Source organism: Ranitomeya variabilis, chromosome 3 (genome assembly GCF_051348905.1).
Source record: "Ranitomeya variabilis isolate aRanVar5 chromosome 3, aRanVar5.hap1, whole genome shotgun sequence".
NCBI lineage: Eukaryota > Metazoa > Chordata > Amphibia > Anura > Dendrobatidae > Ranitomeya > Ranitomeya variabilis.
The window spans coordinates 449,329,782-449,356,859 of NC_135234.1; the positions used below are offsets into that span (position 1 = coordinate 449,329,782).

The following is a 27,078-nucleotide window of genomic DNA, read 5'->3' on the forward strand; positions in this document are numbered from 1 at the left end:
GGATTCTGAATAGAAGAACAGAGGACCTACATCCTGAAAGAGGTCCTAAAATGAAATCAACACTTATGAAATATTTATGCGGTGATGTTTATGACAAGGGGCCCTTGAGGTGTTCCCCTGTTCTAGAGGGTGGAAAATCTTGTACATCTTGTAAATATTCCACTTGTTGCCTTAGATATCTTGCTATGGTTATTCCAAGATTAAAAAGGGAGTGTATTCTCCAGATATGGATGAGAAAAGTGGGACCTGCGTTATATTAATGGTGGCGGGTAGAACAACCATGAAGAATTCTTCTGCTTTATACTATGTAATTAGCTACTCCTACAATCAACAGGCTTATATTAGGCTCTTCCCAAAGCCATACAACAAAATCCAAATAGAGAAGAGAAGCAAGTGCCAAAGATAAAAATGAACAATTTTATTGATTCAAAAACTAAAAATGGTTAAACAACCACATAAAAAATGAAGTAGCAATACAAAAAATATGTAGGACAGCCCAATCAAATGGTACAATCACAGTGAGTGTTATAGAAATACAAAAAATGAAAGCATGGGCAAGGTAATCCTCAATAATGGCCTTATATAATAAATTATTCAATTTATGTATCAGAGTGGTCTCCCGCGTATTTTATGCCATATGGAGGGTTGGTATTTATAACACACAAGTTGCTAGATCATAAATTAGCCCATAATCAACAGTTGTAAATATACCACATCTCAATACCATATGGACGTATTCAGCATGATGTACTTAGTATAAGCCCCAGTGAATCATAATAACTAATATAGTAAAGTGCATAGTGCTCAGGATATACAATACAGCGGTGCCTTCACATAGATGCTATCACATTGGTATGAGTCATAAGTGCAAAAATGCATGTAGGTACCCTGATTAGCCCTATGTGTCAGCAATAAAGAGGCATGGATATATAAACAAGTAATGGCTGGCCTGCAATTAATGTTGTTCTAATGCACAAGGGGTAAAACACCTCCCACATACAAATATGCTAGACACCATAGGTTTCCCTGAGATACGACATAAGTATAGATGAAAACGGTGGCGTCGGGGACCCGGACAGCCTAATCAGGTCGTACACCACCGTTTTCATCTATACTTATGTCGTATCTCAGGGAAACCTATGGTGTCTAGCATATTTGTATGTGGGAGGTGTTTTACCCCTTGTGCATTAGAACAACATTAATTGCAGGCCAGCCATTACTTGTTTATATATCCATGCCTCTTTATTGCTGACACATAGGGCTAATCAGGGTACCTACATGCATTTTTGCACTTATGACTCATACCAATGTGATAGCATCTATGTGAAGGCACCGCTGTATTGTATATCCTGAGCACTATGCACTTTACTATATTAGTTATTATGATTCACTGGGGCTTATACTAAGTACATCATGCTGAATACGTCCATATGGTATTGAGATGTGGTATATTTACAACTGTTGATTATGGGCTAATTTATGATCTAGCAACTTGTGTGTTATAAATACCAACCCTCCATATGGCATAAAATACGCGGGAGTCCACTCTGATACATAAATTGAATAATTTATTATATAAGGCCATTATTGAGGATTACCTTGCCCATGCTTTCATTTTTTGTATTTCTATAACACTCACTGTGATTGTACCATTTGATTGGGCTGTCCTACATATTTTTTGTATTGCTATGTAATTAGCTATTGCTTCATATGCACAGATTAGATAACTGCTATAGACAAAATGTAAAAAAAATTCAACCAAAGCTTCACATAAGAGTAATACATGAGGCTTGCTTTCCAAGCATTCTGCTCAAAATACATAATCTTCAACCAGTGATTGTCTTTTGGGCAAGTTGCTTCTGTCTAATGGAGAGGGAATAATGTAAGCAAACAGAAGATTAATTGATGTGGTGTCAAGAGTTGATTCCTTTTTTTGGGAGATACACTACCTGTTCGTCTTCCTCACTGCCAGTTCCACCTAAGCTAAGGGCGCTGTGATGATGTCTATGGATGTCTGAAAACTGAAATAATACAAAAATGGGAAAAATATTACTAAAATACTGATCTAAAGGTCAACATTTTCTAGAAATTGGACTACGGCCCCGATTCATTATTTGCATTTCTTTTTCAAGTAATTTTTCTTTTTTTGTCTTGGTTTTTGCTGCCTTTTTTGCCCCAAATTCTTCAAAATGGCGCACTGGCCCATGAATTTAGCAAAAAATTAAAAAATGCTCTTCCTATTTTTTGTCTTTGACCCGTTTTGAAAAATTGCACAAAAAATACTCAAAAATAACTGTCATATAGTCGCATACGATGAATTGGTGTAAAGCATAAGGAAAATCCGTAAAAATTTGAAAATTTGCTAAACAGCAAAAGACAACTTAAAAAAAGGTGCAAATAGTTTAATAAATTGGCACAAAGCAAAAAGTCACTCATTAAAAGATATTCTGGCAAATTAACTGGTGAAAATGCAACGATGAATCCGGGCCTTAAGTCTTTCTATCAATAAGCCCTATCGATTTCTACATCCATTGCTCCACCAGGGGATGCGGATGGGCATGAATTGTACCAATCAGTAAATAGCTAAAAAAATATTATAGTTACCGTAACTTAATTGAAAAGGAATGAAATTTCAATCTTCAGAAAGTTTCAAACTAGTCCCATCTTTTAACAAATGGGCATTGATTAAAGACTATGGAGAAAAAGCCATTGGGTGTGTTTCCATTAGAGGAAAATAACATCCAAATCATTTTTTTTTTCTATAGAGTTCATCTGTTAGGGTACTACATTACATCACACAGATACATTATCTATTATCTAGTGTCTGTGGATTACAAAGACCCTTATGTAGCCAGGCTGGGGAATAAAGGCAAGCGTGATGCAGCATAATGGATTGCACTGCTGTTATGCTACGCTCTTCACTCGATGCACTACAACCACAGAGCTCAGCTATTCCATTACCATGGTAAACCGTGAAATCATTTCTTGAATATATGAAGAGAAAATAAAAATTAAAGGGCATTACTTTATTTTTGCCAACACATGCATAGATTTTTTTCAAAATGAGCTCTCATTGTTTGGACGCTAACTAGTCAGTGCCTCACGCCATACAGTTTAATGCCCAAACAATGTCCAGCTTTGTTCCCTCTGTCTGCAGTGCTGCCAGCTTGATACAGTCCAGATCATGGAGAAAGGCACTGTAACTCCATAGTTCTCAGTTATCCACTTTAGGTCATTAGAAACTGCTGCCAATGTGCGACTCCCGTGCTATTTCTATAATTAGTAATATACTTGCCCTGGTTTTAACAGCTTCATGTATAAGCGACATTTCTGGAGGGCTTCGTGGTAGACCATCATCTTCAGAACTGGTCCCAGCATCATCAGATCGTTTACTGAGGAACCCAATGGGAGGTGGGCCAACTTTGATACTGGCCTGGAGTTTCAACTGAAATTGAGGCATTGAGGTGTTTTTGTTACTTAGGTGGCATTATTGAAATATGCAGCGTAGGTTCACCATACATAGCAACTTGCGTATCATGTATAAATCTATGAGCGTTTTTTACGCAAATTAAAAGCTGCTTTTTAAAGTACCAGCAAAAGCTATGCATTTTCAGAAATCTCATGCACACGTTAGTTGTTTTTTTTAGAACTGTAGCGTTTGTTAAATCTGCGGTATAAGGGGAACATTTCTCTTTGTGAAGAGTGGCATGCCTAACATGCCAGGGTGAGGAGACTTATAGGCTGTGCAATGCTCCTCTGGAAAATGAAATATTCAAATTTCCTCTTCAGGGAACAAGAGGACTTGAACTCTAGTGCAAAAAGAAAAAGTCAGCTCACCTTTACTTGAGACACAATGCAAGAAAACCTGCAGTGCTGCAGTCCAAAAACCATGTAAAAAAAATGAAGAAAATCCAGCATAGTTGTCTTCAATAAAATTGAGAAGTCTTTATTTGCAATCCTTAAAAGTCGCAACAGTGTGCCTGGGAATAAAAAATGCAAGACAAGCAAACACGTTTCGGAATTCAATCCTCGTTTTTTGCAATGAATAAGGATTAAATTCCGAAACGCGTTTAGAAATGCTTTATTGCTTCATACATAAATCATCTTCACGTGACCCGTTGAAGCGCTGTTACTGGGCGCGAAACGGCCGTCGTCTTGTCCGTAGCACTCCTGCACTTTATCCGTCCTCCCTGTGTGCCGTGAAGATGATTTATGTATGAAGCAATAAAGCATTTCTAAACTGCGAGACTGGTGAGTGCTTTGGCGTTCCACTACTATTGTTTCTACTTTGTAGCATGTACTTAGATAAGTTCCCTCTGACAGCTCAGAGGTGCCAGTGCAAAGCACTTCAGATTAGAGAGGTCAATGGGATTGTTTTGTTACTTTATATACATGACAAGCAGAAACCAACCCCCCACTGCTTTAATCCTTTATGTGGTGTAAATGTTTCTGAGAACTTGTTAAACTTGTGATATTAATAAAAATGAAGTTCCTTCAGTTAACCACTTATAGAATATGGGTAATATTCTGAAAAACGGTGCATGATCTACTTAAAGTACCTCATCCTGAGGCACAGATGGCGATATCTTCTATTCAGTACCTGCAGGGCTTTGATGTGGTCTGACACATTCTCTTGAGAGAAGACGCGAATTGGTCGGACCGTCTCTTGTGCAATCTCTGGAATGAAGATGCTGTCGTGTGACACGGCTCTGCTTCCCAGCACGCCAGCTGTCGCCCTAAAATGACAGGTTGCATTACAAACACAGAGTTCATCATGGAAAAGTGCAGCAGAGGATGCTGCAAAGAGCTGTAGAGTATTTAGTGTGGAGAAATCAACACTATAAATCTCCTTCCTGCAAACTTTCTTGTTCACTTCCATAGAGCTTGTACCTATGATATTCTAGGACACTGTGCACATGTCTAGTGATGGGCGAACCCCTGGATGTTCAGGTCTGACAGTTTTGGCCAAACATTTTTAAAAAGTTTGGTTTGGGTACCAGAACAATACCCAAACCCGGACCCCGTGCAGATGAATGCGGGGCATGAACATGCATTGTTTGCCACACTGTCATCTGCATGACACTGCGGCAAACACTGGCTCTGAACGGCATTAAGATTACTACCGGCAAACAGAGAACTGTGGTTCCCAAGCTGTCAGATGATAGCATGAGCCAGCAGCTGTAACCGGAGGTAAAAAGTTTACCTCCGGTCAAAGGCGATGGCTGATGGAAGTACTACTCCTATCAGCTTATGCTTGCTGTTGCTGACAATAGCGAGAGCAGGCAGAGGCTGATGGGAGTAGTGGCGGCACCTGCACTATAAATAATTAAATTAAACAAAGTAATGGCGTGGGTTCCCCTCTATTTTTGATAACCAGCATGGCAAAACTGACAGCTGTGGCCTGCAACACTCAGCTGTCAGCTTTATCATGGCTGCTTATCAAGAATAGAGGGTCCCCACGCTGTTTTTTAAAATTATTTAAACAAATTATTTTAAAAAATGGTGTGGAGTCCACCCATTTTTGTCAACCAGCCAAGCTAAGGCTGGTTTCACACTTGCGTTTTGATCTGCAGCGTTTTTAAAAAAAAAACGCATGCGTTTTTTCCTATGTTTAACATTAAAAACGCATGCGTTTTTTTTGTACGCGTTTGGCCGCGTTTAACAACGCATGCGTTTTTTTGCTGCATGCGTTCGGTCGCAGAAATGCAACATGTAGTAATTTCTAGAGTCGTTTTTTTGCCGCAAAAAAACGCATGCATTTTTTTGTGGCAAAAAAACGTATTGCTGTCTATGTAAACGCATGCGTTTTTAAGCACATGCGTTTGCTTGCGTTAAAAACGCATGCGTTTTTATAAAAAAAAACAAGAATACACACTGACAAGCCACCCCCCACCATCAAGGTGATAAAGGGATCCTAACCCTAACCCTAACCCTGACAAGCCACCCCCCACCATCAAGGTGATAAAGGGATCCAAACCCTACCCCTAACCCTGACAAGTCACCCCCCACCATCAAGGTGATAAAGGGATCCAAACCCTAACCCTACCCCTAACCCTAACCCTAACACTATGACAGTCAATACTCAACGAGTTTATATTTTTAGTACTCTATAGCAATACTGTATATCTTGGGGTGTCCACATTGAACAAAGCTTTTTATTAGAAGAATGTCCTGGTCACCAGGTCAACATAATAGCCAATTCCTATGGATCCCTAGGATCCCTAGGGTTAGGGGTAGGGTTAGGGGTAGGGTTAGGGTTAGGATCCCTTTATCACCTTGATGGTGGGGGTGGCTTGTCAGGGTTAGGGTTTGTATCCCTTTATCACCTTGATGGTGGGGGGTGGCTTGTCAGGGTTAGGGGTAGGGTTTGTATCCCTTTATCACCTTGATGGTGGGGGTGGCTTGTCAGGGTTAGGGTTAGGGGTAGGGTTAGGATCCCTTTATCACCTTGATGGTGGGGGGTGGCTTGTCAGGGTTAGGGGTAGGGTTTGGATCCCTAGGGTTAGGGTTAGGGGTAGGGTTTGGATCCCTTTATCACCTTGATAGTGGGGGTGGCTTATCAGTGACCTGGTGACCAGGACATTCTTCTAATAAAAAGCTACCCCTAACCCTAACCCTAGGGATCCAAACCCTAACCCTACCCCTAACACTAACCCTAACCCTAGGGATCCTAACCCTATCCCTAACCCTAACCCTAGCTATTTCTATTTATAGTGGGTTTTCTAGTTGATTTTGATGATTGGCAGCTGTCACACACTTCTCAGCATGCGTTTCAAAAACGCAAACGCCACAGTTTTTTACCCAATGCAAAAACGCATGCTTCTAAAAAACGCAGCGTTTAAACGAGTTTACATGCGTTTTTTCACCACCTGCGTTTTTTTTTAAAACGCTGCAGATCAAAACGCAAGTGTGAAACCAGCCTAAAACAGACAGCTGGGGGGCTGGTATTCTCAGGCTGTTAAGGGGCCATGGATATTGCTCCCCCAGCCTAAAAATAGCAGCCAGCAGCTGCCCCAGAAAAGGCGCATCTTTTAAATGCGCCAATTCTGGCGCTTTGCTTAGCACTTTCCACTTGCCATGTGGCGGTGGCAAGTGGGGTTAATATTTGTTGGGTTTTCTTACGGTGAACTGTGAACTCACTGAGCTCAGCTCTGCACCGTGAGACTTTCTCACGGTGCTAGCGGTGATCTGACTGAGGTCACTGACTGCAGTTCATCAGCCCAGCTCACAGCAAAGTGAGCTGGGAACGTAGTGTCAGTGACCTGCGGTAACTTTGATGATGTCACTGCTAGTCACTGATGCTGCTAGTCCAGGTTGAAAACCTCTTATCGCAGACATGGATTACAGCGTGAGACAGTATGTTGGACAGGATATGGTTGTTTCTTTTTTTTTTTTACAGGAGACTTCAATGTAATGGGCGTTAGGTGAGTATTATTGTTGTTTATTTTCTGTTTTTTTTGTTTTTTTTTACAGGGGACGATAGCTTCAATGGAATGGGCATAAGGTGAGTATGGTTGTTTATTATTTGTTTTTTAATTTTTAAATAAAAAAGTAACACAGTGTGTATTTTTATTTCAAATAAAAGCCTTTATTCTGGCTGTGTATTTATTTATAATATGACTATGGGGTTAGTAATGGATAGGCGTCTTAGGCTACTTTCACACTAGCGTCGGGCACTGCACGTCGCAATGCGTCTTTGTGGAGAAAAAACGCATCCTGCAAAGTTGCCCGCAGTGTTATGGTTCTCAATGGCAAGAGAACATAGCCCAGCAAACATAAGTACTAGCTCTTGGAAGGATGGAAACTAAACTGACCATGAACTAAACCTGCCGCACAACTAACAGTAGCCGGGTAGCGTTGCCTACGTTTTTTATCCCTAGACGCCCAGCGCCGGCCGGAGGACTAACTAATCCTGGCAGAGGAAAATATAGTCCTGGCTCACCTCTAGAGAAGTTTCCCCGATAGGCAGACAGAGGCCCCCACATATATTGGCGGTGATTTTAGATGAAATGACAAACGTAGTATGAAAATAGGTTTAGCAAAATTGAGGTCCGCTTACTAGATAGCAGGAAGACAGAAAGGGCACTTTCATGGTCAGCTGAAAACCAATCAAAATACCATCCTGAAATTACTTTAAGACTCTAGTATTAACTCATAACATCAGAGTGGCAATTTCAGATCACAAGAGCTTTCCAGACACAGAAACGAAACTACAGCAGTGAACTGGAACAAAATGCAAAAACAAACGAGGACTAAAGTCCAACTTAGCTGGGAGTTGTCTAGCAGCAGGAACATGCACAGAAAGGCTTCTGATTACAATGTTGACCGGCATGGAAGTGACAGAGGAGCAAGGTTAAATAGCGACTCCCACATCCTGATGGAAACAGGTGAACAGAGGGGATGATGCACACCAGTTCAATTCCACCAGTGGCCACCGGGGGAGCCCAAAATCCAATTTCACAACAGTACCCCCCCCTCAAGGAGGGGGCACCGAACCCTCACCAGAACCACCAGGGCGATCAGGATGAGCCCTATGAAAGGCACGGACCAGATCGGAGGCATGAACATCAGAGGCAGTCACCCAAGAATTATCCTCCTGACCGTATCCCTTCCATTTGACCAGATACTGGAGTTTCCGTCTGGAAACACGGGAGTCCAAGATTTTTTCCACAACGTACTCCAACTCGCCCTCAACCAACACCGGAGCAGGAGGCTCAACGGAAGGCACAACCGGTACCTCATACCTGCGCAACAATGACCGATGAAAAACATTATGAATAGAAAAAGATGCAGGGAGGTCCAAACGGAAGGACACAGGGTTAAGAATCTCCAATATCTTGTACGGGCCAATGAACCGAGGCTTAAACTTAGGAGAAGAAACCCTCATAGGGACAAAACGAGAAGACAACCACACCAAGTCCCCAACACAAAGCCGAGGACCAACCCGACGCCGGCGGTTGGCAAAAAGCTGAGTCTTCTCCTGGGACAACTTCAAATTGTCCACTACCTGCCCCCAAATCTGATGCAACCTCTCCACCACAGCATCCACTCCAGGACAATCCGAAGATTCCACCTGACCAGAAGAAAATCGAGGATGAAACCCCGAATTACAGAAAAAGGAGACACCAAGGTGGCAGAGCTGGCCCGATTATTGAGGGCAAACTCCGCTAAAGGCAAAAAAGCAACCCAATCATCCTGATCTGCAGACACAAAACACCTCAAATATGTCTCCAAGGTCTGATTCGTCCGCTCGGTCTGGCCATTAGTCTGAGGATGGAAAGCAGACGAGAAAGACAAATCTATGCCCATCCTAGCACAGAATGCTCGCCAAAATCTAGACACGAATTGGGTTCCTCTGTCAGAAACGATATTCTCCGGAATACCATGCAAACGGACCACATTTTGAAAAAACAGAGGAACCAACTCGGAAGAAGAAGGCAACTTAGGCAGGGGAACCAAATGGACCATCTTAGAGAAACGGTCACACACCACCCAGATGACAGACATCTTCTGAGAAACAGGAAGATCCGAAATAAAATCCATCGAGATGTGCGTCCAGGGCCTCTTCGGGATAGGCAAGGGCAACAACAATCCACTAGCCCGAGAACAACAAGGCTTGGCCCGAGCACAAACGTCACAAGACTGCACAAAGCCTCGCACATCTCGAGACAGGGAAGGCCACCAGAAGGACCTTGCCACCAAATCCCTGGTACCAAAGATTCCAGGATGACCTGTCAACGCAGAAGAATGAACCTCAGAAATGACTTTACTGGTCCAATCATCAGGAACAAACAGTCTACCAGGTGGGCAACGATCAGGTCTATCCGCCTGAAACTCCTGCAAGGCCCGCCGCAGGTCTGGAGAAACGGCAGACAATATCACTCCATCCTTAAGGATACCTGTAGGTTCAGAGTTACCAGGGGAGTCAGGCTCAAAACTCCTAGAAAGGGCATCCGCCTTAACATTCTTAGAACCCGGCAGGTAGGACACCACAAAATTAAACCGAGAGAAAAACAACGACCAGCGCGCCTGTCTAGGATTCAGGCGTCTGGCGGACTCAAGATAAATTAGATTTTTGTGGTCAGTCAATACCACCACCTGATGTCTAGCCCCCTCAAGCCAATGACGCCACTCCTCAAAAGCCCACTTCATGGCCAAAAGCTCCCGATTCCCAACATCATAATTCCGCTCGGCGGGCGAAAATTTACGCGAGAAAAAGGCACAAGGTCTCATCACGGAACAATCGGAACTTCTCTGCGACAAAACTGCCCCAGCTCCGATTTCAGAAGCGTCGACCTCAACCTGAAAAGGAAGAGCAACATCAGGCTGACGCAACACAGGGGCGGAAGAAAAGCGGCGCTTAAGCTCCCGAAAGGCCTCCACAGCAGCAGGGGACCAATCAGCAACATCAGCACCCTTCTTAGTCAAATCAGTCAATGGTTTAACAACATCCGAAAAACCAGCAATAAATCGACGATAAAAGTTAGCAAAGCCCAAAAATTTCTGAAGACTCTTAAGAGAAGAGGGTTGCGTCCAATCACAAATAGCCTGAACCTTGACAGGATCCATCTCGATGGAAGAGGGGGAAAAAATATATCCCAAAAAGGAAATCTTTTGAACCCCAAAAACGCACTTAGAACCCTTCACACACAAGGAATTAGACCGCAAAACCTGAAAAACCCTCCTGACCTGCTGGACATGAGAGTCCCAGTCATCCGAAAAAATCAAAATATCATCCAGATACACAATCATAAATTTATCCAAATAATCACGGAAAATGTCATGCATAAAGGACTGAAAGACTGAAGGGGCATTTGAAAGACCAAAAGGCATCACCAAATACTCAAAGTGGCCCTCGGGCGTATTAAATGCGGTCTTCCACTCATCCCCCTGCTTAATTCGCACCAAATTATACGCCCCACGGAGATCTATCTTAGAGAACCACTTGGCCCCCTTTATGCGAGCAAACAAATCAGTCAGCAGTGGCAACGGATATTGATATTTAACCGTGATTTTATTCAAAAGCCGATAATCAATACACGGTCTCAAAGAGCCATCTTTCTTAGCCACAAAGAAAAAACCGGCTCCTAAGGGAGATGACGAAGGACGAATATGTCCCTTTTCCAAGGACTCCTTTATATATTCTCGCATAGCAGCATGTTCAGGCACAGACAGATTAAATAAACGACCCTTAGGGTATTTACTACCCGGAATCAAATCTATGGCACAATCGCACTCCCGGTGCGGAGGTAATGAACCAAGCTTAGGTTCTTCAAAAACGTCACGATATTCAGTCAAGAATTCAGGAATCTCAGAGGGAATAGATGATGAAATGGAAACCACAGGTACGTCCCCATGCTTCCCCTTACATCCCCAGCTTAACACAGACATAGCTTTCCAGTCAAGGACTGGGTTATGAGATTGCAGCCATGGCAATCCAAGCACCAACACATCATGTAGGTTATACAGCACAAGAAAGCGAATAATCTCCTGATGATCCGGATTAATCCGCATAGTTACTTGTGTCCAGTATTGTGGTTTATTACTAGCCAATGGGGTGGAGTCAATCCCCTTCAGGGGTATAGGAGTTTCAAGAGGCTCCAAATCATACCCACAGCGTTTGGCAAAGGACCAATCCATAAGACTCAAAACGGCGCCAGAGTCGACATAGGCATCCGCGGTAATAGATGATAAAGAACAAATCAGGGTCACAGATAGAATAAACTTAGACTGTAAAGTGCCAATTGAAACAGACTTATCAAGCTTCTTAGTACGCTTAGAGCATGCTGATATAACATGAGTTGAATCACCGCAATAGAAGCACAACCCATTTTTTAGTCTTAAATTCTGCCGTTCACTTCTGGACAGAATTCTATCACATTGCATATTCTCTGGCGTCTTCTCAGTAGACACCGCCAAATGGTGCACAGGTTTGCGCTCCCGCAGACGCCTATCGATCTGGATAGCCATTGTCATGGACTCATTCAGACCCGCAGGCACAGGGAACCCCACCATAACATCCTTAATGGCATCAGAGAGACCCTCTCTGAAATTCGCCGCCAGGGCGCACTCATTCCACTGAGTAAGCACAGCCCATTTACGGAATTTCTGGCAGTATATTTCAGCTTCGTCTTGCCCCTGAGATAGGGACATCAAGGCCTTTTCCGCCTGAAGCTCTAACTGAGGTTCCTCATAAAGCAACCCCAAGGCCAGAAAAAACGCATCCACATTGAGCAACGCAGGATCCCCTGGAGCCAATGCAAAAGCCCAATCCTGAGGGTCGCCCCGGAGCAAGGAAATCACAATCCTGACCTGCTGAGCAGGATCTCCAGCAGAGCGAGATTTCAGGGACAAAAACAACTTGCAATTATTTTTGAAATTTTGAAAGCAAGATCTATTCCCCGAGAAAAATTCAGGCCAAGGAATTCTAGGTTCAGATATAGGAACATGAACAACAAAATCTTGTAAATTTTGAACTTTCGTGGTGAGATTATTCAAACCTGCAGCTAAACTCTGAATATCCATTTTAAACAGGTGAACACAGAGCCATTCCAGGATTAGAAGGAGAGAGAGAGAGAGAAAGGCTGCAATATAGGCAGACTTGCAAGAGATTCAATTACAAGCACACTCAGAACTGAAGGGAAGGGGAAAAAAAAAAAAAAAAAATCTTCAGCAGACTTCTCTTTTCTCTCCTTTCTCTGTCAATTAATTTAACCCTTTTTTGGCCGGTCAAACTGTTATGGTTCTCAATGGTAAGAGAACATAGCCCAGCAAACATAAGTACTAGCTCTTGGAAGGATGGAAACTAAACTGACCATGAACTAAACCTGCCGCACAACTAACAGTAGCCGGGTAGCGTTGCCTACGTTTTTTATCCCTAGACGCCCAGCGCCGGCCGGAGGACTAACTAATCCTGGCAGAGGAAAATATAGTCCTGGCTCACCTCTAGAGAAGTTTCCCCGATAGGCAGACAGAGGCCCCCACATATATTGGCTGTGATTTTAGATGAAATGACAAACGTAGTATGAAAATAGGTTTAGCAAAATTGAGGTCCGCTTACTAGATAGCAGGAAGACAGAAAGGGCACTTTCATGGTCAGCTGAAAACCCTATCAAAATACCATCCTGAAATTACTTTAAGACTCTAGTATTAACTCATAACATCAGAGTGGCAATTTCAGATCACAAGAGCTTTCCAGACACAGAAACGAAACTACAGCAGTGAACTGGAACAAAATGCAAAAACAAACGAGGACTAAAGTCCAACTTAGCTGAGAGTTGTCTAGCAGCAGGAACATGCACAGAAAGGCTTCTGATTACAATGTTGACCGGCATGGAAGTGACAGAGGAGCAAGGTTAAATAGCGACTCCCACATCCTGATGGAAACAGGTGAACAGAGGGGATGATGCACACCAGTTCAATTCCACCAGTGGCCACCGGGGGAGCCCAAAATCCAATTTCACAACACCGCAGGATGCGTTTTTTCTCCATAGACTTTTATTAGCGACGCATTGCGATGCAGTGCCACACGTTGCAACCGTCGTGCGACAGTGGACCGCCGCCACAAAAAAAGTTACATGTAACGTTTTTTTGTGAGTCGAGACCGCCAATTTCGACCACGCATGACCACACTTGAATGACATTTTCACAGACTGACAGAATGTAGAAGATGGAGAACCTTTTTTTCTACCTCCTCCACGTCAAAGTAAAACTGGTGCCACGCTGTTCAAACCATGAGCAGAGTATGTTTCGAATAATCGGACCATTTTTCTAGGCTCTGGAGAAAACAGTCTAGTGTAAACCTACCCCTCTGGTGGTCATAAATCAGAAGCAAATGGGAAGACACCTGGAAGGTCTCCACATACACAGAGGCCCATTTAAGGCACAGTTCACACTGGCACCTATTTAAACATTAACATGTTTGATCAATTTCTGGGTCACTAAACTGACTTATAATTTGCTGAAAAAAGAGAATCGACAGCACCTCCAAAATCATACATTGATCTAATGCCACTAGGCAAAATCATATGTAACTGAACATGAGGCTTTTAGTTTAACATTCTGAGCAGACTGTATGAAACCTCTCAGTGGGTCCTAACTTTTGTTGCCTTAAAGAAGCGCTGCACCAACCACCGCCGCCTCGACAACTACTAGTAGGGCGGGCAGCCTGGTGCCTCACAGCCTGTCTTGTCAGCTTTACATCACATATCTATTTTTTTTAACAAACAGAATACAGCAGCGTTTTGCATAATTAAGATGTTACATTTTTCACCCAGGAAATTAACTCTTAAAAATATATTTCATGCTAAATTGCAAACAATGGAAATAAAGATAGAAGCATAAACACCCAACACATTCACATTTACAGAATACATTACTATAACTTACTCAAGTTCTTCCTCAGAGTCATAATCAACAGGCAAGGTTTCTGGGACGGTGACATCGCTGGCTGACTGACTCTGCTTGAGACCGCTTGAGCTTATTGATGGTAAAGGCTCTTTCCTTTTCTTTTTTCCAAATAATTTTTTGAAGGATTTAAACTTAAATTTCTTTTTAGCTAAAAGAAAAAAATAAATATAAAATCTGAATCTCCTTTTAGGTAACAGAATGTTTTTTTAAATACACAAACTCACATACTAAATAAGATTATATGCCATATTTGTATATTAATGGACTAGTAGTATTATTATATAATAGATTTTGTGTTCTATCTGGCAATTTACTGTAAATAATTGCACACCCTGTAGCCCATGTAGGTGTTCAATGACAGTTTTAAAGCGGATCTATCATGACGTTTCACAGCATAGACTGTATACATTCTTCAAATGAATCTGTTAACAGGATTTCACACCCCAAACTATTTGTATGTGCATGTAGCACTTTCGGGTTATGTGCACACGTCAGGATTTCTGGCAGAAATTTTCCTGACAAAAACAGGACATTTCTGCCAGAAATCCGCATGCGTTTTTACCGCGATTTTGATGCGTTTTTTTTTCCCGTTTTTTCCCAATGCATAGAATAGCGGGAAAAACGCGAAAAAACCGCAAAATTAATGAACATGCTGCTTTTTTTAACGCAATGCGTTTTTTTCGTGGGAAAAAAAAGCATCATGTGCACAAAAATTGCAGAATGCATTCTAAATGATAGGATGCATAATGCATGCGTTTTTAATGAGTTTTTATAGTGTTTTTATCGCGAAAAAACCTGAACATGTGCACATACCCTCAAAGACAAGTCCAGCAATACCTTTACATGGCTAGTCCATTCCTCCATTACAGAGAAATAAGTGTTTGTAGTGATATGCAAATGAGACTGTAGATCTGAAGCCTCTGTCATTCCAGCTCTATTCAGCATCCAGAGCCACCTCCTCATGTTCGACGACCAGGGGCTGGCTGGCAATTTTCAGCCTGGGGGGCAATCACAAGGCAGTGGCCCTCGAGTTGCGGTGGCCCTCCTTTTCCCTGCTTATATCTGGCCACTACATTAAAGTAGCAGAGATAACAGGCTTTAAAAACAGGTTGGTACACAGATATGGGAACTGAACGGAGCTTGCTGCATAGATATGGGAGCAGAATCGAGCTTACTCCAGAGATATGGGAACAGAACGGAGCTTACTACAGATATGTGAGCAGAACAGAGCTTACTACTGAGATATGGGAGCAGAACAGAGCTTATTATAGAGATATGGGAGCAGAACCGAACTTACTAGATTCAGAGATATGGGAGCCGAACCGAGCTTACTGCAAAGATATGGGAGCAGAACCGAGCTTACTACAGAGATATGGGAGCAGAACCGAGCTAACAGCAAGGAAATGGGAGCCGAACCAAGCTTACTGCAGAGATATGGGAACAGAACGGGGCTTACTACAGAGATATGGCAGCAGAAACGAGCTTACTACAGAGATAAGGGAGCAGAACCAAGCTTATTACAGAGATAGGGGAACAGAACCGAGCTTACTACAGAGATATGGGAGCAGAAACGAGCTTACTGCAAAGATATGGGAGCAGAACCAAGCTTACTACAGAGATATGGGAGCAGAACTGAGCTTAGTGCAGAGAAATGGGAGCAGAACCGAGCTTATTGCAGAGATATGGGAACAGAATCGACCTTACTACAGAGATATGGGAGCAGAACCAAACTTACTACAGAGATATGGGAGCAGAACCTAGCATACTACAGAGATAAGGGAGCAGAACCGAGCTTACTAGAGAACTAAGGGAGCAGAACCGAGCTTACTACAGAGATATGGGAGCAGAACCGAGCTTACTACAGAGATAAGGGAGCAGAACCGAGCTTAATAAGTCTACTACATGGAACCAAGTCTGGTACATAGAAACTGGAGCAGAACTGAGATTACGACATACATACAGTACCATAATCTAGATTACTACATTGATAGAGTACCAGAACCAAGCTTACTGCTTAGATATGGTGCCATAACGGAGCTTACTTACAAACATACACACAACAATACAGCTACACAGTGCCTAGTACTATCACCACTACACAGAGAATACATAATATTATAATATCACCATTACCTTTACATGAAACTACATTCTATACAAAGACCAATGATGCCACCATACACTCCCTGACAGAAGTTATGTCGCTTATCCATGTTATGTAAATAAAAGCTTATAACCTGATGTTAAATTCATCCATTGGTTGTATAAGTTATTCTTTTGAAAGCTGGAACCCTCCAAAATGTGATTTAGGTTAAGAAAATAAATTGTTATCAAAGCAGAAATATTGATCAGTTAATAGACACAGAATGGTCAGATTTTGGCAAGACAAAATTTTTGTTGCCCACAGACAAATAATTAACTTAAAATACAAATATATGTTGCATAACATTGGTGAATGAAGTTGTGGTGCTCATCTAGATTCTTTGGTTTTGTCTTCCAAGCTTCCTCTTTCATCCTTCCCCAAACATGCTCAATGATGTTCATGTCTGGTGACTGGGCTGGCCAGTCCTTGAGCACCTTGATCTTTTTTGCCTGGAGGAACTTTGTTGTAGAGATGGATGTATGAGCTGGAGCACCATCCTGCTGCAGAATTTGACTCCTTTTATGATTTGGAATATAAGCGGTAGCTAATACTTCTTGATATTTTAGGCTATTGATATTGCCTTCCACCTTGCAAATGTTTTGCACACCCCCATACTGAAGGTAACCCCAGACCATGATCTTTCAACCACCAAATGTAACTGTCTTCTGGGTGTATTTTGGATCCATACTGGCTCCAGTAAGTCTCCTGCAGTGTTTGTGGCAGCTGTGGTGTAATTCTACTGAAGAGAAATCCATCTTCTGCCACTTTTCCAGTGTCCATCTATTTAGCAGGCTGTGGGAGTTTGTAAATGCCACACGGTTTTTTATTTGCCTTTTGTTTAGTGCTGGCTTCTGGGCACTGATTCGACCATGGAGGCCATTTTAAGACAGAATCCTACAAACTGTTCTAGTTGACACAGGTAAAGGTTTAGGTGTGCACTCAGCCTTAATATGTTGAGGTGCTAGTGTAACGGACCAATGGCCCAGAATAACAGTAAAAGTTAAGTTCACTGCACTTTCTCTAGGTTTCTTATGCAAAGTCTGGTATAAATTTATTATACATAAACTGGGAGCGTAACAGAGTATTACAGCATCTGTGATTTTTTACATACAACGTTTCGGCTCAACCAGAGCCTTTGTCACGTAATCGCTTGTTCCAGCTAAGATAGTGATATACAGAGAAGGCGGAAAGTCCCAGCGGTGCAATATAAGCTCTATTGTAATCTAAATGTCCGCCTATGGAAGATCCTATCCAGTAGTGTGGACCTGCAGTGTCTGTTATGACAAGCGGCGCTCCCGCGCCTTGCTAACGATCGGCGTGTCACGTGCGGTGAATATAACTTTTACTAGTTGACACAGGGACTTGAGGTGACCAGACCTGTTGGAGCTCTGCTGCTGTGGAAGAGGGGCTTGCTTTGGATTTTCTAACCAACAAACATTCCTCCTGAGCAGTTGTCTTGCAGGGTCTGCCGGACCTGGGCTAGTCAAACACATCTCCAGTCTCTTCAAATCTTTTTTTTAATTCTTTGTACTTGACGCTGAGACACATTAAAGGTGCCCGCCACCTCTGCAGTGGATCTGGTCTTCAGCCTCTTGATAATCCAGGCTTTGGTCGCAGGGTGGATTTTTGGCATATTGTCAAGAGCTCAAGTTGCAGTTCAAGTGAAGGTCTGGGGTGCTGGGTTTCTTTTTATACACACACACTAAATAACCGATCATTTACTGAGCACAGGTGAGGATGTAAACTAGGATTGGGTGCATTATATGACCAGGCGACAAAACTTTTGTCTTGCTAAAATCTGACCATTCTGTGTCCATTAACTGATCAATATTTCTGCATTGATGTCAATTTATTTTCTTAACCTAAACCACATTTTGGAAGGTTTCAGCTTTCAAAAGAATAATTTATACAACCAATGGATGAATTTAACATCAGGTTATAAGCTTTTATTTACATAACATGGATAAGCGACATTACTTCTGTCAGGGAGTGTACAACTTTTACTACTAGTATACTACAATATGACCAATCAGAAGCCGTGACGTCATGGAAGGAAGGAAAAGCGCGCATTTTAAGAAAAGAACGCTGCCGGTTCCCTCGGTGAGGTCCAGGCTGCGTCGGAGAGGTGAGTATAGCAATATTTTTTATTTTAATTCTTTCTTTTACACATTAATGTTGTTTCGATACCGATACCCGATACCACAAAAGTATCGGATCTCGGTATCGGAATTCCGATACCCACAAGTATCGGCCGATACCCGATACTTGCGGTATCGGAATGCTCAACACTATTTGTGAGTATTTGGAGAGTTTCTGCTTGTATTTCTTTGCATGAAGTCAGAATCGCCTCCCAGAGCTGCTGTTTTGATGTGAACTGCCTCCCACCCTCATAGATCTTTTGCTTGATGATACTCCAAAGGTTCTCTATAGGGTTGCTTCCCACCGCTAAGGCACGGTTGTGCCAGCATTTCCTGCATCCACATACAACTCCAGATCCGGCCAGGATTGACTCCCGCATATTCTGGGCTCATGTACCATTCTGCTTAACCTGAGGGGGCGCACACACAATCTTGGCTTGTGCAGCTCAAACCCAGGGGTTACACGTAGCAGATTTTGGCCCATGCCGATCCAGGACGACCAAGTACCACTCTATGACACAACTATACTACGCGACACAGTGATCAAGGCCACAGAGTGGCCGAAACGTCTATACTTGTCGCCTCTTCACTTATAAATAAAAACACATGTTATTTTGAAGCAGAAACCTTGTTGCAAAGTGTGCAGTGATTATAGACTTTTACGTATTGATGGGATTACTTCCCGTTCACTAGCACCTTACTTCCCTCAGTCGTGTGCTAGCCATCTCTATACTTGTTACTCTATAGGGTTGAAGTCAGGGGAAGATGGTGGCCACACCATGAGTTTATCTCCTTTCATGCCCATAGCAGCCAATGACTTAGAGGTATTCTTTGCAGCACGAAATGGTGCATTGTCATGCATGAAGATGATTTTGCTCCTGAAGGCACGTTTCTGCTTTTTATATTATGGAAGAAAGTTGTCAGTCAGAAATTCTATATACTTTGCAGAGGTCATTTTCACACCTTCAGGTACCTTAAAGGACCCTTCCAGCTGTTTCCCCATGATTCCAGCCCAAAACATTACTCCTCCATCTCCTTGCTGACGTTGCAGCCTTGTTGGGACATGGTGGCCATCCACTACTCCATCCATCTGGACCACCCAGGGTTGCTCGACACTCATCAGTAAACAAGACTGTTTGGAAATCAATCTTCATGTGTGTCTGGGCCCACTGCAACCATTTCTGCTTGTGAACACTGTTTAGGGGTGGCCGAATAGTAGGTTTATGCACCACAGCAAGCCTTTGAAGGATCCTACACCTTGAGGTTCGAGGGACTCCAGAGGCACCAGCAGCTTCAAATAATTGTTTGCTGCTTTGTAATGGTATTTTGGCAGCTGCTCTCTTTATCCAATTAATTTGTCTGGCAGAAAACCTTCCTCATTATGCCTTTATCTGCATGAACTCTGTCTGTGCTCTGTTTCAGTCACAAATGTCTTCACAGTATGATGATCACTCTTAAGTTTTCATGAAATATCTAATGTTTTCATACTTTGACCAAGGCATTGCACTATTTAATGCTTTTCAGCAACAGAGAGATCCTTTTTATTTCCCATATTGGTTGAAACCTGTGGTCTGCTTTATAATGTGGAACATCATTTTTAAGTAGTTTTTCTTTAATTAGAATCACCTGGAAAACTAATGATCACATGTGTTTAAGATTGATTTCAGTGATCCACTGAGCCCTGAGACACAATACCATCCACGAGTTTATTTGAAAAACAAAACAATTAAATCTTTATGACACTTATATCCAATTTGCATAATAATTTGGAACATGGTGTACACTAGACATCTGAATACAGAGGTGCACCCACAAACAATATATAATTGGTTATTATGCAACCCCATAGATTGTAAGCTTGCGAGCAGGGCCCTCATTCCTTTTGGTATCTGTTGATCTATGTGTTTATTGTTATGCTTAATGTCCATTGTCTGTACAAGTCCCCTCTAAAATGTAAAGTGTTGGCACTATAGAAATAAAATAATCATAATTATTATTATTAACCGACCATTCCAAGTATAAATTATAATCCACCAATGTGCACCCACTAACTTTAAATAGCCACTTTCCTCATTTAATATATAAATTAATTAGCACCTGTACTCTTACCCCCAATTCATTACCAGTCACTTCATCCTCAACGCCCCCCACTATGTACCTACAACTCTAACCCTAACCCCGATTCATTATAGTTACATGCCCCTCCCGCCCCAATTCATTGTCATGTCTTTCTCACCCTCTATTCATTATCAACTGCTCTACCCCACATTCAATACATCATTTACTCCCCCACCCTTAAAATTCATATTTGTTCTTCCCCTAGATCATCATTTGCTCTCCCCACCCCCTCTTCAATTGATCATTTGCTCTCCCCACCCCCACCTTCAATTAAATTGGTGTCCCCTGTCCCTCACACTGAATTTATCATTTTGCAGTCCCCCCACTTTAATGTGAAGTCCCCTTCATTCATTGCAGTCCCCTATCACCCTCTCACTTCATCTGCAGTGCCCCTTCATCATTTGCAGCCCCCTATCCCCCTTCCATTTCATCATGAGCAGTCCCACATCAGACACAATTCATCATGTGCAGTCCTGCAGTCCCCTTCTCCCACTTCATCATGTGCAGCCTCCTTACACCCCCCACTTCATAACTTGCAGTTACCCACCATTAAATTTATTTTATAAAGAAAACAAAAAAGTTTGTCATACTTACCTCACCAGTCGCTCCCCTGCAGTGCCTCTCTGCTTCTAGCATCCGGGTCATGTCGGCGTGTGCGTGAGGACGCCATCGCGCATGCCCAACACCTAACCTGGAAGTATAGAGAACATGAAGGGAGCAGTAGCTGCGCAGCCGTCAAGGTGACAGCCAAGCATAGCTCCTGGCCCCAGCGCAGAAGTGTGCGCTAACTGTGATGCAGCTGTGTCTGCTGCCAGCCGCGTCACAGTACAGCAGACATGGCTGCGCACAATTTGCTGTGTGGCTGTAGCCACCACCAGGCAGCCGGCCCTGAACAGCTGCTGGGGGAGCGGCCCGGGGGGCATTTGCCTCTTTGCCACCTGGGCCAGTCAGCCCCTGTCGACGACTCCTTTGCCTGATGTCACACAGCATAGAGGCCACCAGTCAAGCAGGCGGAGGTCGTGCTGTGAATGGAGCTGTAGTGATAGAGGCTTCAGATCTACAATAGCTCTTGAGCCTCATTTGTATATAAGTCAAATGTTGATCTCTCAGTAAGGCTGGGGTCACACTTGCAACTGCATTACGAGAAACTCGCGCCTCAATACCTGGCACTGCCGCTGGCACTCGGGACCGGAGTGTGCGGTTGCATGTATTTCTATGCAGCTGAGTGCTCCGGTCCAAACCGCCAGCGGCAGTGCCGGGTATTGAGGTGCGAGAGACTCACGCAAGTTTCTCGCATTGCAGTTGCAAGTATGACACCGGCCTAACAAAGGAACACACTGGCCATGTAATGGATGGAGTTTGCATTGAAAGATGTCTATATAAATAGTCTGAGATGTGAAATTATGCTGACAGATTCCTATTAAATTAAATCTATCATTAGATTCATGCTGCCTGATTCACAGGCAACATGAAACAGAAGCGGGCTGCACAATTGCAAACACTATGTTTTACTTTGAACACAGCAGTGAAAATATAGTTGGGAAACTCAGCCAGGGACTATCGGAACAGAACTGACCTGTCTGATGCAGTCTGCAGAGTTCTCCCTACCCAACCGATTGACATAAGTCGAGACCTGTTAATCAAAACGAACAGAGTAGGGAGAAGCCAGCTGGGGACAGCTTCAGATTAGTCAGGTCCCTCCTTATTGTTCCCAGCCAGCTTTACAAACTATGTTTCTCTGAAACACCACCAAGTAAAGCAATCACACAGTCAGACTCTGATTCATGCTGCCTGGTTTGGGCCGCATGAATCTCATGACAGGTTCCCTTTGGATAGATCTGATGAGACTGTTGTACTTTGAAAAGCCATGTCAGAATGACTTTCATTGAGATTGATTGGGACAACCATCCCTATCACTGGAGCACCCACCATAAGCTGAGTGTGCTTTACCATATTATCTAACTGTACTGAGAACCTGGCCAGATGTCTACATCTACCTACTCCTATGACGATACAACAACTGGCTGTATAAATGTCACGGGGATACAAGGAGGGCGAGAGCTAATAACCCGGGCCCCTGCAATATCCCTCAGACTAGGGAAACCCTGTCTGACCCTCTACCTGAAGTTTACACTGAAGGTGTGCATGTTCAGGCCTCCACCCTCACCCTGACTCCTGATTCAGCCCTAGACTGAACACCACCGCCCACCACCCATTGAATGCAATAGACCAATACCCACAGTTATAACAAACAAGGATAAAGGAAAATATACACCACGCCGCAGTCAATCAGGAATACACTGTAAAGGTGCAGGGCAAAATAAATACAAATATAGTGTCATGCTCGCGCCCAGACTGGTTGGCGCGGGCGTGCGGAGGTGTGTGGCCCCACTGTGCCACAGACCAAACCTCCCTGGAAGGGGCGTAACTAAGTAGCTTCCTAGGTGTTCGCTGGAGCCTCTGATGGTGAGGTCAGACTTGTGCAATAGGAAGCTACCAGGTACCACTCCAGGGTGGAGTCTGGTTGTGGCTGCTGATCCCACCGGGGAACGGAACATAGACAAGCAAGCGGGCACGGCTGGCACATAGGCAGGCAGACGGGTACAACAGGAACACTGTCAGGCAGGCGGGCACGGCTGGCTCTCTGGTAGGCAGGCGGGCACGGCTGGCTCTCTGGAAAGGCAGGCGGGCACGGCTGGCTCTCTGGAAAGGCAGGCGGGCACGGCTGGCTCTCTGGCAGGACTGGTGGACAAGACTGGTACACTGGAAGAACCGGTAGGGACCGGTCTGCAGGCAGGTATGTAGAAAGGGTAAGAACCTGTTCAGACACGAGGACCTAGGAATAAGTAGATAAAGACCGCAAGAGCGGATGCAGAGCGAAAGCACAGGAGCTAGAGCCAAGAACAGAAATGCAGGAGGCGGAGCCAAGAGCAGGAGGCGGAGCCAAGTGCAAAACCGCAGGAGGCGGAGCCAAGTGCAAAACCGCAGGAGGCGGAGCCAAGAGCTGGAGCCAAGTGCAGACAGGCAGGAGGCGGAGCCAAGAGCTGGAGGCGGAGCCAAGTGCAGACAGGCAGGAGGCGGAGCCAAGTGCAGGAGAAGTAGAACCGCAAGGAGCGGAGCCAGGTAGAACCGCAAGGAGCGGAGCCAGGTAGAACCGCAAGGAGCGGAGCCAGGTAGAACCGCAAGGAGCGGAGCCAGGTAGAAACGCAAGGAGCGGAGCCAGGTAGAAACGCAAGGAGCGGAGCCAGGTAGAAACGCAAGGAGCGGAGCCAGGTAGAAACGCAAGGAGCGGAGCCAGGTAGAAACGCAAGGAGCGGAGCCAGGTAGAAACGCAAGAAGCGGAGCCAGGTAGAACCGCAAGGAGCGGAGCCAGGTAGAACCGCAAGGAGCGGAGCCAGGTAGAACTGCAAGGAGCGGAGCCAGGTAGAACCGCAAGGAGCGGAGCCAGGTAGAACCGCAAGGAGCGGAGCCAGGTAGAACCGCAAGGAGCGGAGCCAGGTAGAACCGCAAGGAGCGGAGCCAGGTAGAACCGCAAGGAGCGGAGAGGAGCTGCGGGAGGGGTCTCTGCAGCAAAGCTGAGCAGAGCCACAAAGAATGTGGAGAGAAGCTGCAGCAAGGGATAACTGCAACAGCAGAAGATAAGCTGAGTAGAAAGGAGCAGAAACGCAGAAGTGAGGAGCAGAGGTAAAGTCACAAAGGTTCAGAGCAGGCAGAGCTGCAAGAGTGCGGAGTGTAAGCAGACTGAGAATACAAGGAAAGACAACAGGGAAGGAAGCCAAAGACTAGGAGACCGAGGTAAGACTAAGTGCAGACAAGGCAATGGAACAAGACACAAGGACAAAGACACTGGGACCAGGATATACTGCCTCCTGGTGGGCGGACAACAAGACCAAGGAAATAACACAGAAAATCCTCCAGAGAGGGAGTAACTCAGAGAAAGGCCAGGCAAACTCAGAAGCAAGACACTAACTGAGCTAACACATTGCACAGGCCCAGAACACTGGGTGGAGCTGCACTATATACTGGAGGCCTCTTGGTAATTGGTCAGGAACAGATTGGACAGATGCACCTGATTCCTATAAGAACCAGAGAGTTCAGGCGCCGGCCCCCTATACACACACAGCCATGAAGCATGCAGGAGAGCAGAGACACAGAACATGGAGCTGGCAAGAAACAGAAACCACAACATGACCTGGAGCAGTGGGTAAGATAGTGTGAGAAATGCGAGGCCATGCTGTGATGCCAGCAGAGTTGTTACATATAGGAAGGAGTAAATAAGACAGAGGAAAATACACCACCAGCAACGATTCTCCAACAACCAGCTCTCCACTCCGGACCGAGATAACTACGGATAAGACAGAAGCTATAATCGGCGACGCCAAAAGATCAGGAGAACCATGTAAAGGAAATGGGCATGGCCCAGCTTCCAATCCGAGGATCAGATAAATTAACCCCGGAGCAGCCAGACAAAAACTAGTCGACGCCAATGAGCAAACAGTGGTCAAACGCGGAATTACCGCTGTCTGTCAGACGACCTGGTCTGGACAGTGTCTGACATGACAATACTGTTATAGCTTTACACCACAGGAAATTCACTTCGTACTTCAAAAACCCAACTGAAGTCTCGGGACTGGGAACTTGAGTGTAGATGACTTATTTCTTATGACTTACCCTGTTCCAATATTGCTAATTATCATAAATTACAAATGATATCACAGGGCTTGAGAATGAATTTACGCCCTACCATTTTCTTACAAACAAAGAGTTCTGCAGTAAAATTTAAGCATTATCAAAAAATGTACAAATAATTTCATACTGCTTAATATCGAATTTCTCCAGAAGGCGATCAACAGATAAAGTATGCTCAACTGAGAATGAATTAGCAGCTGATCTGATAATAATAATAATCTTTATTTTTGATAATCTTGATTTAATCTTGATTTTTGATCTGATAACAACTGATCTTATTGAATTTAAAAACTAAAACTAAAACTTTTGGATAATTATTGTCGAACAACATAATTCATAAAGTTCTACGAGATATTGCAGATTGTTATTAAAATTTCAGAACTCGCATAATACCATCCACCGTCTCTCTTCACAAGATTGTTTTTCACATGCTCAGGCAGTGAGTATTATTCACATGCACGTTGCCCACAGTTTTTATAAAAATGCACACAATGCGAGCCACTGTGACCAAGCACACATTCCAAAGGACCAGACGCCACAAATCCACCAACACAGATGATACAGAGAAATTCCAAGGTAAGGGCACTGCCCTTGTCATGAACATTTCTTCAAAAAACCTACTGGCCCAACATAGGCTCTTCCAAAAGGGGTTATCATTTTACTTTAGGGGATAACTTACTGCTTTTCTTTTTGATAGAGAATTAAAATACTTTTATCATAGTTTACGATTGAAAGCATATTTTTCGACTCGAACACGGGAATCCGTGTCTGACCCACTCTACTTATCTGCCTAAGGACTAGGAATTAAGAACCCATTGAAACCACCTAAAAAACATTGTGGTGTCAAAGATTATATCAATTTGATTTTCCGGGACATTGTGACCACTCTTAAGTTTTTTAAGTTGGGACATTTCCATTTTATTTTTATTTTTATTTCCAAGTTAACTGCAATTGGAACGTTGAGTGGACAACAACAGCTCTAAAGACCCCAAAGTCAGATGAGTCATTAATAATTAAGTTGATTGATAAAGGTGGTGTTATTGTATTAATGAACAAAACCTATTATGAGTGTGAAATTACGGTATGTCTGAATTATTTTCCCGAAAATTGCATGCCAGTATCTTGTAATCCTAACTATACAATAATGACCAAGATTAATCAAATATTGGATCATTTTTACAAAATAAACATTATTGACTAAAAAGACATGTCTTTTTATGCAAACAAGATTATAATATACCAGTTTTTTATAGCTTACTATCACCCCTACTCTGGAACCCTCTACCACAACACATCAGACTCTCGCCTACCATCGAAATCTTCAAAAAGAACCTGAAGACCCACCTCTTCTGACAAGCCTACAACCTGCAGTAACCACCGATCAACCAAACCGCTGCATGACCAGCTCTATCCTCACCTACTGTATTCTCACCCATCCCTTGTAGATTGTGAGCCTTCGCGGGCAGGGTCCTCACTCCTCCTGTACCAGTTATGACTTGTATTGTTTAAGATTATTGTACTTGTTTTTATTATGTATACCCCTCCTCACATGTAAAGCGCCATGGAATAAATGGTGCTATA

General features: G+C 43.6%; 1 protein-coding gene across 2 annotated transcripts in view; it reads right to left on the minus strand.

Annotated features, from left to right (window-relative positions):
* The window catches only part of CRACDL (CRACD like), a 154,286-nt gene that overhangs the window by 26,139 nt on the left and 101,069 nt on the right, over positions 1-27,078 (minus strand). For both annotated transcript variants that reach the window (XM_077296521.1, XM_077296522.1), the window contains exons 3-6: positions 14,389-14,557; positions 4,601-4,736; positions 3,296-3,445; positions 1,950-2,021 (exon numbers count right to left, since the gene is read on the minus strand). In XM_077296521.1, coding sequence (XP_077152636.1) covers positions 1,950-2,021; positions 3,296-3,445; positions 4,601-4,736; positions 14,389-14,557 — 527 coding nt within the window. The remainder of the gene's footprint in view (positions 1-1,949; positions 2,022-3,295; positions 3,446-4,600; positions 4,737-14,388; positions 14,558-27,078) is intronic.